Source organism: Amblyraja radiata, chromosome 2, assembly GCF_010909765.2.
Source record: "Amblyraja radiata isolate CabotCenter1 chromosome 2, sAmbRad1.1.pri, whole genome shotgun sequence".
Lineage (NCBI taxonomy): Eukaryota > Metazoa > Chordata > Chondrichthyes > Rajiformes > Rajidae > Amblyraja > Amblyraja radiata.
In genome coordinates this window covers 120,758,729-120,777,086 of record NC_045957.1, presented here as the reverse complement: position 1 = coordinate 120,777,086, position 18,358 = coordinate 120,758,729, and the positions used below count along the sequence as shown (strand labels likewise).

The 18,358-nt window shown below is 48.9% G+C and overlaps 1 protein-coding gene across 1 annotated transcript in view; it reads right to left on the bottom strand.

Moving 5' to 3' along the window:
* f13a1 (coagulation factor XIII A chain) overlaps positions 1-18,358 on the bottom strand; it is a 111,958-nt gene that overhangs the window by 17,497 nt on the left and 76,103 nt on the right. Inside the window, exons 17-19 of the mRNA XM_033014592.1 lie at positions 16,166-16,254; positions 14,210-14,363; positions 2,106-2,387 (exon numbers count right to left, since the gene is read on the bottom strand). Coding sequence (XP_032870483.1) covers positions 2,106-2,387; positions 14,210-14,363; positions 16,166-16,254 — 525 coding nt within the window. The remainder of the gene's footprint in view (positions 1-2,105; positions 2,388-14,209; positions 14,364-16,165; positions 16,255-18,358) is intronic.

Below are 18,358 nucleotides of genomic sequence, written 5' to 3'. Positions count from 1 at the left end.
ACACAATCTGCCACAGGCAATGATGGTCCAATTCTACACGGCCATCGCAGAGTCTGTTCTCACCTTCTCCATCATGGTCTGGTTTGGCTCAGCCACCAAGCACGACACCTGGAGGCTGCAGGGAATCGTCCGATCAGCAGAGAAGGTTATTGGCTGCAACCTTCCCTCCATTGATGAACTGTGCACTGCAAGGGCCAGGAAGCGAGCGGGCAAGATCATCTCTGACCCCTCTCACCCTGGCCACAAACTCTTTAAATCACTTCCCTCTGGAAGGCGACTCCGGATTGTCAAAGCTGCCACAGCCAGACATAAAAACATTTTTTATCCACGAGTAGTTGCTCTACTCAACAGCCAAAAATCTGTAGCCTCCCTTTGATCTGGTATTTTGTTGGTTCACATGCTTGGTCAATGGTGTTTTATCATTAATGTTTTATTAATATTAATTTTTCGTGTTTTCCGAGTCATTCGTAACTGTCACGGTATGTCATGTTGTTACTTGTGGGCGGAGCACCAAGGCAAATTCCTTGTATGTGAATACTTGGTCAATAAACTTACTTACTTACTAACTTACTCAAGTCTACTTCGCCATTCTATCTCTCCCTCCTAACCCCATTCTCCTGCCTTCTCCCCATAACCTCTGGCACCCGTAGTAATCAAGAATTTATTTATCTCTGCCATAAAAAATATCCACTGACTTAGCCTCCACAGCCGTCTGTGGCAAAGAATTCCACAGATTCACCACCCTCTGACTAAGGAAATTCCTCCTCATCTCCTTCCTACAGGAACGTCCTTTAATTCTGAGGCTGTGACCTCTGGTCCTAGACTCTCCCACTAGTGGAAACATCCTCTCCGCATCCACTCTATCCAGGCCTTTCACTATTCGGTAAAGTTTCAATCAGTCCCGGCTGTGTTGTGTTGAGGTGGGTAGAGAGAGAGAGGGAGAGTAAGAGAGTTTTGCTTTAAGGGGCTGTCCCACTTGGGCGACCTAATCCGCGAGTTCTGGCGAGTTTGCCTTCGACTCGTACTCGCAGCATGGTCGATACGAGGTCATAGGAGGCTATTCGTAACTCTCCTTCATGCTCGAGGGTGGTCTCCGTGTACTCGAGGCCTCGATTAGGTCACGGCGTATTTTTCAACGTTGAAGAATGCCCGCGAGTAAATAAAGGTCGCCATGGAGAAAAAAGGTTGCCATTTACTCATAGGTTTAGTCGTAGTAGGTCGGCACGTTAGTCGTAGGTAATCGAGGGTAGTCAAAGGTAGTCGTAGATAGTCTTCATCATAGGCGAAAGGAGGTCGAAGGAGGTTGGCTTCACTCTCCACTATTCGGTGTCCAATTTTCCCGAAGTTAGTCGTAGCTAGTCTTCAACGTAGATGAAGGAGGTCGAAGGAGGTCTTCAACATGACATTTTTTCAAACTCTTCGAAACTCGCCAACTAGGTCACCCAAGTTGGGACAGCCCCATTAGTGTGGCAAGGTGCTTATTTTCAGTGATGGATTAAAGAAGGCTCTTGACCTGAAACGTCACCCGTTCCTTCACTCCAGAGATGCTGCCTGTCCCGCTGAGTTACTCCAGCATTTTGTGTCTATCTTCGGTGTAAACCAGCATCTGCAGTTCCTTCCGGCACATAAACTCTGTCACTATTTAGATAAGTAAAACTGCCAAAAATTAACTTTGACCTTTGAATAGAGTTTGAATAGTAAGAGATAGAGACCTGGAGAGCTCACCTTTTCTCACCTCCACTTTGTTCCCCCCCCCCCCCCACCCCCTCCACTTTAACTCTGAAGAAGACTTTTGACCTGATACATCACCTATCCATGTTCTCCACAGATGCTGCCTGACCCGCTGAGTTACTCCAGCACTCTGTGAAACGTCACCTATCCATGTTCTCCACAGATGCTGCCTGACCCGCTGAGTTACTCCAGCACTCTGTGAAACGTCACCTATCCATGTTCTCCACAGATGCTGCCTGACTCGCTGAGTTACTCCAGCACTCTGTGAAACGTCACCTATCCATGTTCTCCACAGATGCTGCCTGACCCGCTGAGTAGACCAGCATCTGCAGGGTGGACTCTACATGAAGAAGACATTGGACGTTGGGTCTTACCTTCATTAGGTTCCATCTCCACCTCGATATTCTCATCTGTCATCTGGACCTTTGGGACTCCTGTGTAGAACACGACGTATCCGGTAATCTGGACCTCCGCACTGCGGTTTTCGTTGCTGTGGTTATTGAACTCCAGAGCCAGCGTGAAGTTGGAGCCCACCATGATGTTCTCATCCACCTGCACCTTGATTGAGACGTCCTTCGGTAGGTCCATTGGTGCCTCTGGCTTTACAACTCCCAATTGGACCGCCGTTGCCAGGGACAACCTTTCCTCAGGACTGCCTGGAGGGTGGGGGGAGGGTGGAAGTTTAGAAACATAGAAAACAGGTGCAGGAGTAGGCCTTTTGGCCCTTCGAGCCAGCACCGCCATTCAATAGACAATAGGTGCAGGAGTAGGCCATTCGGCCCTTCAAGCCAGCACCGCCATTCAATAGACAATAGACAATAGGTGCAGGAGTAGGCCATTCGGCCCTTCGAGCCAGCACCGCCAATCAATATGTTTGAGAAGGAACTGCAGATGCTGGAGCAATCGAAGGTAGGCCAAAATGCTGGAGAAACTCAGCGGGTGAGGCAGCATCTATGGAGCGAAGGAATGGGTGACGTCACCCATTCCTTCGCTCCATAGATGCTGCCTCACCCGCTGAGTTTCTCCAGCATTTTGGTCTACCCGCCATTCAATATGATCATGGCTGATCATCCAAAATCAGTACCCAGTTCCGCCTATTTCCCCATATCCCTTGATTCTGTTAGCCCAAAGAGCTAAATCTACTCTGTCCCACTTTGGAAACCTGAACGGAAACCTCTGGAGACTTAGCGCCCCGCCCAAGGTTTCCGTGCCATTCCCGGAGGTTGCAGGTGGTTGCCGGAGGTTGCAGGGAGTGGAAGCAGGTAGGGAGACTGACAAAAACCTCCGGGAACCGCACGGAAACCTTGGGTGGGGCACAAAGTCTCCAGAGGTTTCCGTTCAGGTTTCCTAAGTGGGACAGGGGTTATACTCTCTTCCACAGATTCACAAAGAAATGTTTCCTCATCTCAGTCCTAAATGGCCTACCCCTTATTCTTAAACTGTGACCCCCCCCCTGGACTCCCCCAACATCGGTGAACATGTTTCCTGCATCTAGCCTGTCCAATCCTTTAAGAATTGTATATGTTTCTATAAGAAATCCTCTCTTCCTTCTAAATTCCAGTGAACACAAGCCCAGTCGACCCATTCTTTCATCATATGTCAGTCCCGGGACTCTGCTTGTGATGGACACAATGGCGTCAGGAGTCTCAAGATGGGAACCACTCTTTATTCTGACTCAGTCGTTGGTGAATATAATCAGGCAGCCAAGTCTCTCCCTGAAGACGCAACATAAAGTATTTCACCCCAAAGCTAAATTCAACTTAAATTTAAAATTTATTAACGGGCAATTAAAAATTCATAAACCTGGAGCAGTGAAAAGCTAAATGTGTGGATCAGTATTCAACTCTGGCATTGAGGCATTTTTTAACACATTATGCATTTCACCTCTTTGATTATATACTCATTTAAAAAAAACCTTTGCTGTTTAACTACAGAACCTTCAAAATTCCCATTTTTATCATCTCTCTCTCTCTCTCTCTCTCTCTCTCTCTCTCTCTCTCTCTCTCTCTCTCTTCACCCCATTGGATTGCAACCTTGTGGTGGTCGGGGAGCTTGTGTGTCTCGGTGACCCCTAGATCTATGCCAGCGGGAGATTCGTCTCCTGTGAAGGGCCGGTCCCACGAGCATGCTACTCCATGTGGCAAGTGCGACCTAACGTGGTCGCTTGAGCCGTACGGCCTCACGGGGCCGGTCCCACTTCGATCGCCGGAGCCGTATGTAGTTGTGCGGAGCTGGTCCCGACATCGTGCGGGGCTCCGAAAAACTGACCGTGTTCAAAAATTCCGCGCGGCAACGGCCTGCCGGCCCGCAGACGCCTCAACGCCGTACGCACCGCCTCGACGCCGTATGTCACGCGCAAACTTCCTGCGGACTTCGCTCAAACTTCATGTCACTCACTCGACCTCCGCGCGGCTCCCGCTTCTGGTTTGGTCGCGCTTGCCGCATGCAGTCGCATGCTCGTGGGACCGGCCCTTTTAGGTCGCGCTTGCCGCATGGAGTCGCATGCTCGTGGGACAGGCCCTTTAGGGTCTCCCATGCTGGACAGGTCGAAGGGTAGAGGCCAGACGAAGAGCGATCCACTGGTCCTCCAGGTTGGAGGTTGAGCACTGGGCTAACAACCCTGTCTCGTAAAACGAAAAGGAAAAGGGGAGATGCAGCGAGACCTGGGTGTCATGGTACACCAGTCATTGAAAGTAGGCATGCAGGTGCAGCAGGCAGTGAAGAAAGCGAATGGTATGTTAGCTTTCATAGCAAAAGGATTTGAGTATAGGAGCAGGGAGGTTCTACTGCAGTTGTACAGGGTCTTGGTGAGACCACACCTGGAGTATTGCGTACAGTTTTGGTCTCCAAATCTGAGGAAGGACATTATTTCCCTAGAGGGAGTGCAGAGAAGGTTCACCAGACTGATTCCTGGGATGTCAGGACTGTCTTATGAAGAAAGACTGGATAGACTTGGTTTATACTCTCTAGAATTTAGGAGATTGAGGGGGGATCTTATAGAAACTTACAAAATTCTTAAGGGGTTGGACAGGCTAGATGCAGGAAGATTGCTCCCGATGTTGGGGAAGTCCAGGACAAGGGGTCACAGCTTAAGGATAAGGGGGAAATCCTTTAAAACCGAGATGAGAAGAACTATTTTCACACAGAGAGTGGTGAATCTCTGGAACTCTCTGCCACAGAGGGTAGTCGAGGCCAGTTCATTGGCTATATTTAAGAGGGAGTTAGATGTGGCCCTTGTGGCTAAGGGGATCAGAGGGTATGGAGAGAAGGCAGGTACGGGATACTGAGTTGGATGATCAGCCATGATCATATTGAATGGCGGTGCAGGCTCGAAGGGCCGAATGGCCTACTCCTGCACCTAATTTCTATGTTTCTATGTTTCTATGAATATGTTACGGAAACAGCAACTGAAGGAATCAAGGCTATTGGGCGTGATGGACTTCCAGGGCTATCAATGGATGCTAGGATGAATACCTGACCTGGGGTAGTGTCCAGAAGCTAGCCCAGAACAGACAGGAGTGGAGGACATTCGTTGCTGCCCTACAAGCCAGGAGGCATTATAGACAGTAAGTAAGTATTGATTAGTAGGACTGGATGTTACAATCCCTAAGGTTCTTCACCACAACTGACACCCTGTATTCTTGGGATGATTTTGCTACCAATCAGACACATCTTCAGTTGTGTACCTCAACATCACTGGGTGTTTCGGCCTTTTATCACAAGACACCCTCAGTTGAGGCAGGCCCACCGCAGGGTGATCAGCCCTGGGTGTGTGTTTTATGGTTAGCCTCTAGATGGTCATGTGGCAGCCCAGACAGCATCTTTTCTCTTCAGCCACAGCCAGTGACTGCTCCATTCTGTTTTTTTCCTTCCATCTTCCTCTCTACCGCTGACTGTGGCTGGTTGGGCTCTGGACTCGTGTCCGTTGGTGGGACAGTACTTGGTTGAGCTTTGCCTGGGGTGCTGATACCCTGTGGACTGTGGTGGTTAACCTGCCACTGGGCTTCACTCCACTGATTGGGCCTACCTCTTAGAAGGTAATGGTCAATGCCAGGCCCCACACCAAGCTCTCCCACGCACTTTTGCCTGCCCTGGTGGATCTTGAGAGCCTTCTCTGATGTTATATTTTCCCAGCCACAGATGCAGCTTCGTAGCTTATCTCCTGCCGGGGTTGCTGCTCTGTCAATTACTGTGCTAGCTCTCTTATTCATAGTCGATTCCTTCAGTAGCAATATAAGGGTGGATCCAAAACGGTGATTAGCGATGGATCCTGCTGGCATGAGGAGCTAGCCCATGCCAGCCCCGGTGGGGTCTATTCCCTCCGGTCAGCTCTCGCTCTTGTATAGTCATGCAGCACAGAAACAGGCCCTTCGGCCCAACTCATCCATGTTGACTGGGATGCCCCATCTTAGCTTCTTCCATGTGCCTGCGTTTGACCCATATCGTTTTGAACATTTCCCATCCATGTACCCATCCATAGAACATAGTACATAGAACAAACAGTACAGCACAGGAACAGGCCCTTCAGCCCCAAAAAATGTGTTCGGCGGTTCATGGGTGATGGTAGCAGAATTAGGCCATTCAGCCCATCGAGTCTACTCTGCCATTCAATCATGGCTGATCTATCTCTCCCTCCTAACCTCCATTCTCCTGCCTTCTCCCCATTACCCCTGACACCCGTACTAATCACGAATCTATCTATCTATCTCTGCCTTAAAAATATCCTCTGACTTGGCCTCCACAGCCGTCTGTGGCAAAGAATTCCACAGATTCACCACCCTCCGACTAAAGAAATTCCTCCTCATCTCCTTCCTTAAAGGAACGTCCTATAATTCTGAGGCTGTGACCTCTGGTCCTAGACTCTCCCACTGGTGGAAACATCCTCTCCACATCCAATCTACCCGCATATCAAGTGTACTCCGCCATTCAATCATGGTTGATCTTTCTTTCCCTCTCAATCCCATCCTCTGCCTTAAAAATATCCATTGACTTGGCCTCTACGCCTTATGTGTAGGAAGGAACTGCAGATGCCGGTTTTCACCGGTTCGACTCGAAAAGCTGGAGTAACTCAGCGTGTCAGGCAGCATCACTGAACACCTTCGCTCAGTCCGACTGGGCCTAGGCGAGCGATCTGCCGGTGGCCAAATGCTTTAACTCCCCTTCCCATTGGAGAAACAGCAGCTCGGATTGCAGATTGGAGGAACAGCACCTCATGTTTTGCTTGGGCAGCTTGCACCCCAGCGGTATGAACACTGACTTCTCTAACTTCAAGTAAAACCTGCATTCCCTCTCTCCCCATCCAAACCCAAGTCATGGTGTGTAATGCGTTTTCCATCTCACCCACTGCTAACAATAGACAATAGACAATACGTGCAGGAGTAGGCTATTTGGCCCTTCGAGCCAGCACCGCCATTCAATGTGATCATGGCTGATCATCCCCAATCAGTACCCCGTTCCTGCCTTCTCCCCATATCCCCTGACTCCGCTATTTTTAAGAGCCCTATCTAGCTCTCTCATGAAAATATCCAGAGAACCTGCCTCCACCGCCCTCTGAGGCAGAGAATTCCATAGACTCAACACTCTGTGAGAAAATTTTTTTCCTCGTCTCCGTTCTAAATGGCTTATCCATTATTCTTAAACTGTGTGGCCCCTGGTTCTGGACTCCCCCAACATGGGGAACATGTTTCCTGCCTCTAGCGTGTCCAATAGACAATAGACAATAGACAATAGGTGCTGGAGCTTTCCCTTCGGCACTCAGATCTGTTCCCCTTATCATTGTTACTTTTTTTGCATATCATTCATTTATTTGTTCTATATCTGGGAGGGGGAGAGCCCAGGACTAGAGGTCACAGTCTCAGAATTAAAGGACTCTCTTTTAGGAAAGAGATGAGGAGGAATTTCTCAGAATGATCCCAGGAATGAGTGGGTTAACATATGATGAGCGTTTGACGGCACTGGGCCTGTATTCGCTGGAGTTTAGATGGATGAGGGGGGAACTCATTAAAAGTTACCCAATAGTGAAAGGCCTGGATAGAGTGGATGTGGAGAGGATGTTTCCACTGGTGTGAGAGTCTAGGACCAGAGGTCACAGCCTCAGAATGAAAGGATGCTCCTTTAGGAAGGAGATGAGGATGAATTTCTTGAGTCAGAGGGCGGTGAATCTGTGGAATTCTTTGCCACAGACGGCTGTGGAGGCCACAATTCAGTGGGTATTCTTAAGGCAGAGATAGACAGATTCTTGATTAGTACGGGTGTCAGGGATTATGGGGAAAAGGCAGGAGAATGGGGTTCGGAGGGAGAGATAGATCAGCCATGATTGAATGGCAGAGTAGACCTGATGGGCCGAATGGCCTAATTCTACTCCTATCACCTTCGACCTTATGGACTTATGATCTCTCTACATCACCGTCTATATCTCTCGTTTCCCTTTCCCCTGACTCTCAGTCTGAAGAAGGGTCTCGACTTGAAACGTCACCTGACCCTTCTCCACAGAGATCAGTTCAGTTCAGTTTAGTTTATTGTCACGTGTACCGAGGTACAGTGAAAAGCTTTTGTTGCGCGCTAACCAGTCAGCGAAAAGACAATACATGATTACAATCGAGTCGTCCACAGTGTACAGATACAGGATAAAGGGAATAACGTTTAGTGCAAGGTAAAGCCAGCTAATTCCAATCAAAGATAGTCCGAGGGTCACCAATGAGGTAGATAGTAGTTCAGCACCGCTCTCTGGTTGTGGTAGGGTGGTTCAGTTGCCTGATAACAGCTGGGAAGAAACTGTCCCTGAATCTCGAGGTGTGCGTTTTCACACTTCTGTACCTCTTGCCCGATGGGAGAGAGGGGAGAAGAGGGAATGGCCGGGGGTGAGACTGGTCCTTGATGATGCTGCTGGCCTTGCCGAGGCAGCGTGAGGTGTAGATGGAGTCAATGGAAGGGAGGTTGGTTTGTGTGATGGTCTGGGCTGAATCCACAATTCTCTGCAATTTCTTGCGGGTCACTGAGTTACTCCAGCTTTTTGTGTCTATCTTCAGTATAAAAAGCTACAGTATTATCCATTATTTTGTCTGTTTATTTTTTTTAATATATTTACTGAAACATTTTTGTTGTTCATCATGGGTTTTACATGTTACTGTCCTCGCATACCTGCTGCTAAGGGTGAGCTACAGGGAGAGTTTGAGTTGGCTGGGACTCGATTCCTTGGAGCGCAGGAGGATGAGGGGTGATCTTATAGAGGTGTATTAAAAATCATGAGAGGAATAGATCGGGTAGACGCACAGAGTCTCTTGCCCAGAGTAGGGGAATCGAGGACCAGAGGACATAAGTTCAAGGTTGAAAAGGAAAAGATTTAAAAGGAATCTGAGCTGCAACTTTCTTCACACAAGGGGTGGTGGGTGTATGGAACAAGCTGCCAGAGGAGGTAGTCGAGGCTGGGACTATCCCATCGTTTAAGAAACAGTTAGACAAGTTTGGATCGGGCAGGTTTGGAGGGATATGGGCCAAACACAGGCGGGTGGGACTAGTGTTGATGGGGCATTGTTGGCCGGTGTGGGCAAGTCGGGCCGAAGGGCCTGTTTCCACGCTGTATCACTCTATGACTCCAAGTAAGAATGTGGACGGGTGTAGTTCTAATGCTTGTTAGAAACTCACTCGTTAGTGTACACAAGGTCAAGGCTCAGCCATGTAGTAAATCTCGTTAATGTGACGGAACGGTGCAGATGAACCAATTTGAAGTCTCTGAATTGAATTCATGAAGCCATCATTAGTGTCAGCGCTGGGAGAAATAAAGCACTTAACTGTATCAACCTCTGCCTATTAAAGGGTGTTAAAGATAGAAAGATGGGAGGGGTAGTAACAGGAGGCGTGTCCAAACCCTTATGCCCCTGTCCCACTTAGGAAACCTGAACGGAAACCACTGGAGACTTTGCGCCCCCACCCAAGGTTTCCGTGCGGTTCCCGGAGGTTGCAGGTGGTTGCCGGAGGTTGCAGGTAGTGGAAGCAGGTAGGGAGACTGACAAAAACCTCCGGGTACCGCACGGAAACCTTGGGTGGGGCGCAAAGTCTCCAGAGGTTTCCGTTCAGGTTTCCTAAGTGGGACAGGGGCATTAATAATCTTATGTGTTTCAATGAGATGCCCTCTCATCCTTCTAAACTCCAGAGTGTACAAGCCCAGCCGCTCCATTCTCTCAGCATATGACAGTCCCGCCATCCCGGGAATGATGACAAAAATCTCTTCAGCTGGGGCAAGGGGGTGAGGAACATATTTGCTGAATAACTCAGTGTTGGGCAGGAGTGAAGTTACATTGCCCTAGAAAGGTCATGTAAAGGCCATCTTCTACATTATACAACATAGCCGTCAGATGCTGCCAAAATAAGCCATTTCTTGATGAAGCAAGCTACCGATGAATCAGAAAACGTATTAAAACATGCGATCAAAATTTGTCATCGAGAACATGGAACATATGCTACCCTGAAGACAGACACAAGATGCTGGAGTAACTCAGCGGGTCAGGCAGCATCTCTGGAGAGAAGGAGCAGGTGACGTATAGGGTCATGACCCTTCTTCAGACCTGAATCGTCACCTATCCATGTTCTCCAGAGATGCTGCCTGTCCCGCTGAGTTACTCCAGCTCTCTGTGAAACGTCACAATAGACTATAGACAATAGACAATAGGTGCAGGAGTAGGCCATTCGGCCCTTCGAGCCAGAACCGCCATTCAATGTGATCAGGGCTGATCATCCACAATCAGTACCCCGTTTCTGCCTTCTCCCCATATCCCCTGACTCCACTACTTTAGGTTCTTTAGTAACTTGTCAGTTTCTTTGTTGAACTAAATTAAGGCGCATGTTGCAATCAAAAGCGCTTGAACAATTGATCCCTATCTAGCTCTCACTTTAAAGCATCCAGAGAACCTGCCTCCACCGCCCTCTGAGGCAGAGAATTCTACAGACTCACAACTCTCTGTGTGAAAAAGTGTTTCCTCGTCTTCGTTCTAAATGGCTTACTCCTTATTCTTAAACTGTGGCCCCTGGTTCTGGATTCAAGCCAGCACCACCATTCAATGTGATCATGGCTGATCATCCCCAATCAGTACCTCGTTCCTGCCTTCTCCCTATATCCCCTGACTGCTATCTTTAAGAGCTCAGCATAACTCTCTCGATAAAGTATCCAGAGAATTGGCCTCCACTGCCGTCTGAGGCAGAGAATTCCACACACTCACAACTCTCTGTGAAAAAAAATGCTTCCTGGTCTCCTTTCTAAACGGCTAACCCCTTATTCTTAAACTGTGGCTCCTGGTTCTGGACTCCCCTAACATCGGGAACATGTTTCCTGTCTCTAGTGTGTTCAAACCCTTAACAATCTTATATGTTTCAATGAGATACCCTCTCATCCTTCTAAACTCCAGAGTGTACAATCCCGTTTTACAGAGTGCTGGAGTAACTCAGCGGGTCAGGCAGCATCTCTGGAGAACATGGATAGGTGACGTTTCACAGAGTGCTGGAGTAACTCAGCGGGTCAGGAAGCATCTCTGGAGAACTTGGTTAGGTGCCGTTCTGGACCGGACCCTCTTCAGACTTATTATGGTGGGGGGGGGGGGGGGGGGTGAGAAGACTGGAAGAGAGGTGGGGCAGGACGAAGTCCGGTGAGTGATAGGTGGAAATAGGTGAGGCGGGTGTGTGTGAAGGAACTGCAGATGTTAAGATAGACACAAAATGCTGGAGTAACTCAGTGGGACAGAGATTGGGTGATGTTTCGGATTGAGACCCTTCTTCAGGCAGGTGAGGGAGTTTTCAGTAGGCAGATTCCACCAGGTGGCGCTGTCAGCGATGGCGACCCCGCCGACGGTCTGTCTGTCTTTTCGTCTTTTTTATTACTTTTAGTGTGTTTTTAAAGTTTGTGTTAATGTTCTCTGGTTTGTTTAATGTGGGAATGAGGGGGAACTTTTTTTTCAATCCATTACATTGCCGGCGAAGCGATTGTTTTCCGGGTCGTATCTCCGGTCGCTCTGCGGCCTAACATCATGGAGCTGGTGGCCTTGCTCGGCACTGACTATGAGCCCCACCGCGGGGCGTGGAATTAACATCGGAGCCTGCGAACCCTTGCCTGGGATCGACGCTCCACCCGCAGCCTGCGGATTCCAACATCGAGGAGCTCGCAGTTTCGGGTCGAGACCGATGTCGGGAAGCTCCAAATGACGCAGAAGGTTTGACCAGCCCCGATCCGGGGTCCGATCGCCCGGCGCGGGGGACCTGAGATTCCCCCCCGATGCAGGAGCTTGATCGCCTCGACGCAGAGGGCTCGAGGACAAAGAAGGGAACAGATTGAACCTTTTTTTTCGCCTTCCATCACAGTGAGGAATGTGGAGGAGTCACTGTGGTGGACGTTCATGTTAAAATGTGTTTTGTGTGATCTGTTGCTTTTTATTGGTATGACTGTACGGCAAATCAAATCCCTCGTATGTTGCAAAACATAACATGGCTAATAAAGTATGATTATGATTATGATATGGTTGGACAAAGGATGGAGACGAAAAGACATTTAAGTGTGAGATAAGGAGTGAATTGAGAAACCAGGGGAGGGATGTTGGGGGAGTCCAGAACCAGGGGCCACAGTTTAACAATAAGGGGTAAGCCATTTAGAACGGAGATGAGGAAAAGCTTTTTCACACAGAGACAATAAACAATAGGTGCAGGAGTAGGCCATTCGGCCCTTCGAGCCCTTCAATGTGATCATGGCTGATCATCCACAATCATTATCCCGTTCCTGCCTTCTCCCCATATCCCCTGACTCCGCTATATTTAAGAGCCCTATCTAGCTCTCTCTTGAAAGTATCCAGAGAACCAGCCTCTATCGCCCTTAGAGGCAGAGAATTTCACAGACTCACAACTCTCTGTGTGAAAAAGTGTTGCGGCATCTCCGTTCTAAATGGCATACACCTTATTCTTAAACTGTGGCCCCTGGTTCTGGACTCCCCCAACATCGGGAACATGTTTCATGCCTCTAGTGTGTCCAAACCCTTAACAATCTCATATGTTTCAATGTGATACCCTCTCGTCCTTCTGAATGCCAGAGTATACAAGCCTAGCCACTCTATTTTCTCAGCATATGATAGTTCCGCCATCCCGGGAATTAACCTTGTAAACCTACGCTGCACTTAAAGAATGTCCTTCCTTAAATTTGGAGACCAAAACTGCACACAATACTCCAGGTGTGGTCTCACTAGGGCCCTGTACAACTGCAGAAGGACCTCTTTGCTCATATACTCCTCGTGTTATGAAGGCCAAGAGAGTTGTGAGTGTGTAATTCTCTGCCTCAGAGGGCGGTTCTCTGGATACTTTCAAGAGAGACCTAGATCGGGCTCTTGGAGATAGCGGAGTCAGGGGATATGGGGAGAAGGCGGGAAAGGGGTACTGATTGTGGATGATCAACCGTGAACACATTGAACGGCAGTGCTGGCTCGAGGGGCCGAATGGCCTACTGCTGCACCTGTTGTCCATTGCCTATTAGAACGTAGGTCATGATTTTGCTTCAGACTCTTGGCTAGAGGCGAGGAATCGCAAGGTGGGCTGAACGAGCAAGTGTTGAAACACTAGTGGCAGCCAGCTACACCAGTCCCACCAGTCCCACGTTTGGCCCAGATATCTCTGAACCATTCCTGTCCAGTCAGGTGGCCCAACGTTGAGTGCCACGGTGGTGCAGCGTTAGAGTTGCCGCCGCTTGTGATCGACTTCAGGAAGCAAAGTGGTAGTTTGCAATGACGACGCCGAAGTAGAGATGGTTGAAGACTTCAAATTCCCAGGAGTCAATATCACCAACAACTTCTCCTGGACCACCCATATTGAAGCAACGACCAAGAAAGCACACCAACGCCTCTACTCTCTTAGAAGGCTTCGGAAGTTCGGCATGTCCCCAACAACTCTCAGCAACTTCTACAGATGCGCTGTAGGAAGCGTTTTATCGGGATGCGTCACAGCTCGGTTTGGGAACAGCTCCATCCAAGACCGCAAGGAATCGCGGCGCATCGTGGACGCAGCCCAGACCGTCACACAAACCAACCTCCCTTCCGTTGACCCCATCTATACATCACGCTGCCTCAGCAAGGACCAGCCGCACCCGGGTCACTCCCTCTCCCATCGGGCAAGAGGTACAGAAGTGGCACACCTCCAGATTCGAGGACAGTTTCTTCCCAGCTGTTATCAGGCAACTGAACCATCCTACCACAACCAGAGAGCATTCCTGAACTCCCATCTACCTCATTGGTGATGCTTGGACCATCCTTGATCGGATGTTGCTGGCTTTACCTTGCACTAAACGTTATTCCCTTTATACTGTATCTGTACACTGTGGACGGCTCGATTGTAATCATGTATTGTCTTTCCGCTGACTGTTGAGCACGCAACAAAAGCTTTTCACTGTACCTCGGTACACGTGACGATGAACTAAACTGAACACTGTGCCACCAATGTTGGTTGTGGTACCTACCTTCCGGGTACTTGTACAGATCGGTGATATTCATCCTCATATCCGACCCAACCTGCTTGGTGAGAATCAACAAGCCGACCTCATCAGTCTTCACCTCCCCTTTCACCAGCGACCCATCGTTCTGTTGGGTCCAGTACACAACGTCGCTGTTCACCTGGAAGAAGAAAACCACCGTCGGTTTACACACAGGGTGGCGCAGCGGTAGAGTTGCTGCCTCACAGCGCCAGAGACCCGGGTTCCATCCTGACCACCAGGTTTGTACCTTCTCCCCGAGATCCTCGGTTTCCTCCCACGCTCCGAAGACGTGCGGGTTTGTAGGTTAATTGCGCTTGGTGTATGTGTAAATTGACCCTCGGATAGTGTTACCTGTCCCACTTTCACGACCTATTTCACGACCTCTGCCGAGTTTGCCCTTGACTCATACTCTCAGCATGGTCGTCACAAGGTCGTAGGAGGTCGTAGGTAGGTCATAATTAGGTCGTAGGTAGGTCGTGATGCTAGTCGCAGGTACTCGTGGCATCAAGTAGGTCAGGGCGAATTTTTCTAGCCTTATGAAAAATGTCCACGAGTAAAAAAAGGTTGTGAATTAGGTCGCGAAAGTGGGAGAGGCCCTTTAGTGTGCGGGGATCGCTGGTCGGCCCGGATTCGGTGGGCCGAAGGGCCTGTTTCCGCACTGTATCTCTAAACCAAACCAAAGAGTTGTAAATGTCATGTTCATTAACTTCAAGCTCAAGTTCATAGAAACATAGAAAATAGGTGCAGGAGGAGGCCATTCGGCCCTTCGAGCCAGCACCGCCATTCACTGTGATCATGGCTGATCGTTCCCTATCAATAACCCGTGCCTGCCTTCTCCCCATATCCCTTGATTCCACTAGCCCCTAGAGCTCTAACTCTCTCTTAAATCCATCCAGTGACTTGGCCTCCACTGCCCTCTGTGGCAGGGAATTCCATAAATTCACAACTCTCTGGGTGAAAATGTTTTTTTCTCATCCCAGTCTTAAATGACCTCCCCTTTATTCATGGACAGTGTCCCCTGGTTCTGGACTTGCCCAACATTGGGAAATTCTTTCCTGCATCTAGCTTGTCCAGTCCTTTTATAATTTTATATGTTTCTAGAAGATATCCCCTCATCCTTCTAAACTCCAGTGAATACAAACCTAGTCTTTTCAATCTTTCCTCATATGACAGTCCCGCCATCCCAGGGATCAATCTCGTGAACCTACGCTGCACTGCCTCAATCACAAGGATGTCCTTCCTCAAATTAGGAGACCAAAACTGTACGCAATACTCCAGATGTGGTCTCACCAGAGCCCTATACAACTGCAGAAGAACCTCTTTACTCCTATACTGAAATCCTCTTGTTATGAAGGCCAACATTCCATTAGCTTTCTTCATTGCCTGCTGTACCTGTAAGCCAACTTTCAGTGACCGATGTACAAGGATGCCCAGGTCTCGCTGCACCTCCCCCTTATCTAACTTAACCCCATTGAGATAATAGTTCAAGTTACATTCATTGTCACGTGCACTAATTGGTGCAGTGAGATTTGAGTTATCATACAGCCACACGAATAAAAATATTCCCCACAGCAGAATCAACGTTTCCCACTGTGAGGGAAGGCAATAAAGTTCAGTCAAACTTCCTCTTTGTTCACCCGTGGTCGGGGCCTTTGAACCCTCCGCAGTCACCGCTACGGGCGGCCCGATGTACAGGCCCTCTCGCCGGGATAATCGGAACTGACAGGAGCAGAAGCGACAGGAGCAGAATTGGGCCATTCGGCCCATCGAGTCTACTCCGCCATGCAATCCATGGCAGATCTATCTCTCCCTCCGAAAATCCCATTCTCCTGCCCGCTCCCCCACAAACCCCCGACACGCAATGTCTTTCATTGTGCCAAGGTTCCACAGCGCGCAGATATTCTCTGTATGATATTCCGTCTTTACTCAAGTCTCACTCACCTCAGCGTAGACAAAGGGTGCATCGAACGGGAAGCAGACCTGGCCCTCCTTAATGGCAATGACAGAGGCTGGACCACACTGGTACATGCCTGAGGAAAGGAACAAGGAATGGCACAATCAGATTATCGAGAATATATGTACTGTATATATATATTCACCTGTATCTGTATGGGTACTCCTGACACCACCTTTGTGAATGTTCCACGACAACATACATGGTGAAACATTAGTCATTATTCCATAAGCAATACAGAACATTCAAACTGCCAGCCATTCATACCCAGCTCGGCGTGGCTTCTGAGAGCCGGCTGTCTTTGTTAATAATAATAATAATAACTTTATTTATAAAGCACTTTAAACAACTACAGTTGCCACAAAGTGCTGTACATGAGAAATCATGGACAAAAAGCTATTACAAACAATTAAAAACCATTAAAAACCGTAAAACGAAGGACTATAAAAAACACACTAAAAATTAAAAGACATTAAAAGCACTAAAAACAGGAGCAATGCCTCAGCCAGTGTCGAAAGCCAAAGAATAAAAATATGTTTTTAGGGAGGATTTGAAGATGGACAGTGAGGGGGCCTGTCTGATGTGCAACGGCAAGGTGTTCCAGAGTGCCGGAGCAGCAACAGAAAAGGCTCTATCCCCTCTGAGCTTCCGCTTAGACCTTGGTACCTCAAGGAGCAGCTGATCAGCTGACCTGAGGCACCGGGCAGGAGCATATAGGTGGAGCAGCTCAGAGAGGTAAGGCGGGGCGAGCCCATTCAACGATTTAAAAACAAATAAAAGAATTTTGAAATGAACTCGAAAGTGCACTGGGAGCCAGTGTAGGGAGGCCAAAATTGGCGTAATGTGCTCCCTCTTTCGAGTTCCAGTCAAAAAGTGTAGTACTGTAATACCATGTAATGGGTGGCTTGCATATATGTGTAGTGGAGATTATAAATGGTATGGATTAACAAGGGTTAATCTACAGTGTGTGTGTGTGTATATATAAGTGTGTGTGTGTGTCAACATACGAGGAATTTTGTTTGCCGTACAGTCGTACCAATAAAAAGCAACAGAACACACAAAATACATTTTAACATGAACATCCACCACAGTGACTCCTGCACATTCCTCACTGTGATGGGAAAGTTCAATCTCTTCCCTTCTTTGCTCTCCCGCGGTCGGGGGCCTCGAGCCTTCCGTTGACGGGACGATCTTACCCCCGTAGCCGGCGGCTGTGGCGATCAAGCTCCTGCATCGGGGGGGAATCTCAGCTCTCCCGCGCCGGGCAATCTACCCCGGGTCGGGGCTGGTCGAACTTCGTGCTTCCCGACATCGGTCTTGACCCGAGACTGCGAGCTCCTCGATGTTGGAATCCGCAGGCTGCGGGTGGAGCGTCGATCCCAGGCAAGGGATCGCAGGCTCCGATGGCAAGTCCACGGCCCCGCGGTGGGGCTCAAAGTCAGTCACGATCAAGGCCTCCAGCTCCATGGTGTTAGGCCGCAGAGTGACCGAAGATACAATCCGGAAAACAATCGCATCTCCGGCAATGGTGAGAGATTGAAAAAAAGTTTCCCCCGACCCCCTCCCACACCCCCCACCCCCCACATAAAACAAACCAGAGAACATTAACACAGACTTTTAAAACATGCTGAAAATAACATAAAAAAGACGAAAAGGACAGACAGTCTCTGGACGAGGCTGCCGTCATACGGCTCCACCCATCGGTATATATATATACAGACAATAGACAATAGACAACAGGTGTAGGAGTAGGCCATTTGGCCCTTCGAGCCAGCACCGCCATTCAATGTGATCATGGCTGATCATCCCCAATCAGTACCCCGTTCCTGCCTTCTCCCCATATCCACCGACTCCGCTATTTTTAAGAGCTCTATCTATCTCTCTCTTGAAAGCATCCAGAGAACCGGCCTCCACCGCCCTCTGAGGCAGAGAATTCCACAGACTCATCACTCTCTGTGAGAAAAAATGTTTCCTCGTCTCCGTTCTAAAAGGCTTATTCTTAAACTGTGGCCCCTGGTTCTGGACTCCCCCCAACATCAGGAACATGTTTCCTGCCTCTTGCGTGTTCAAGCCCTTAACAATCTTATATGTCTCAATGAGATCGCCTCTCATCCTTCTAAACTCCAGAGTGTACAAGCCCAGCTGCTCCATTCTCTCAGCATACGACAGTCCCGCCATCC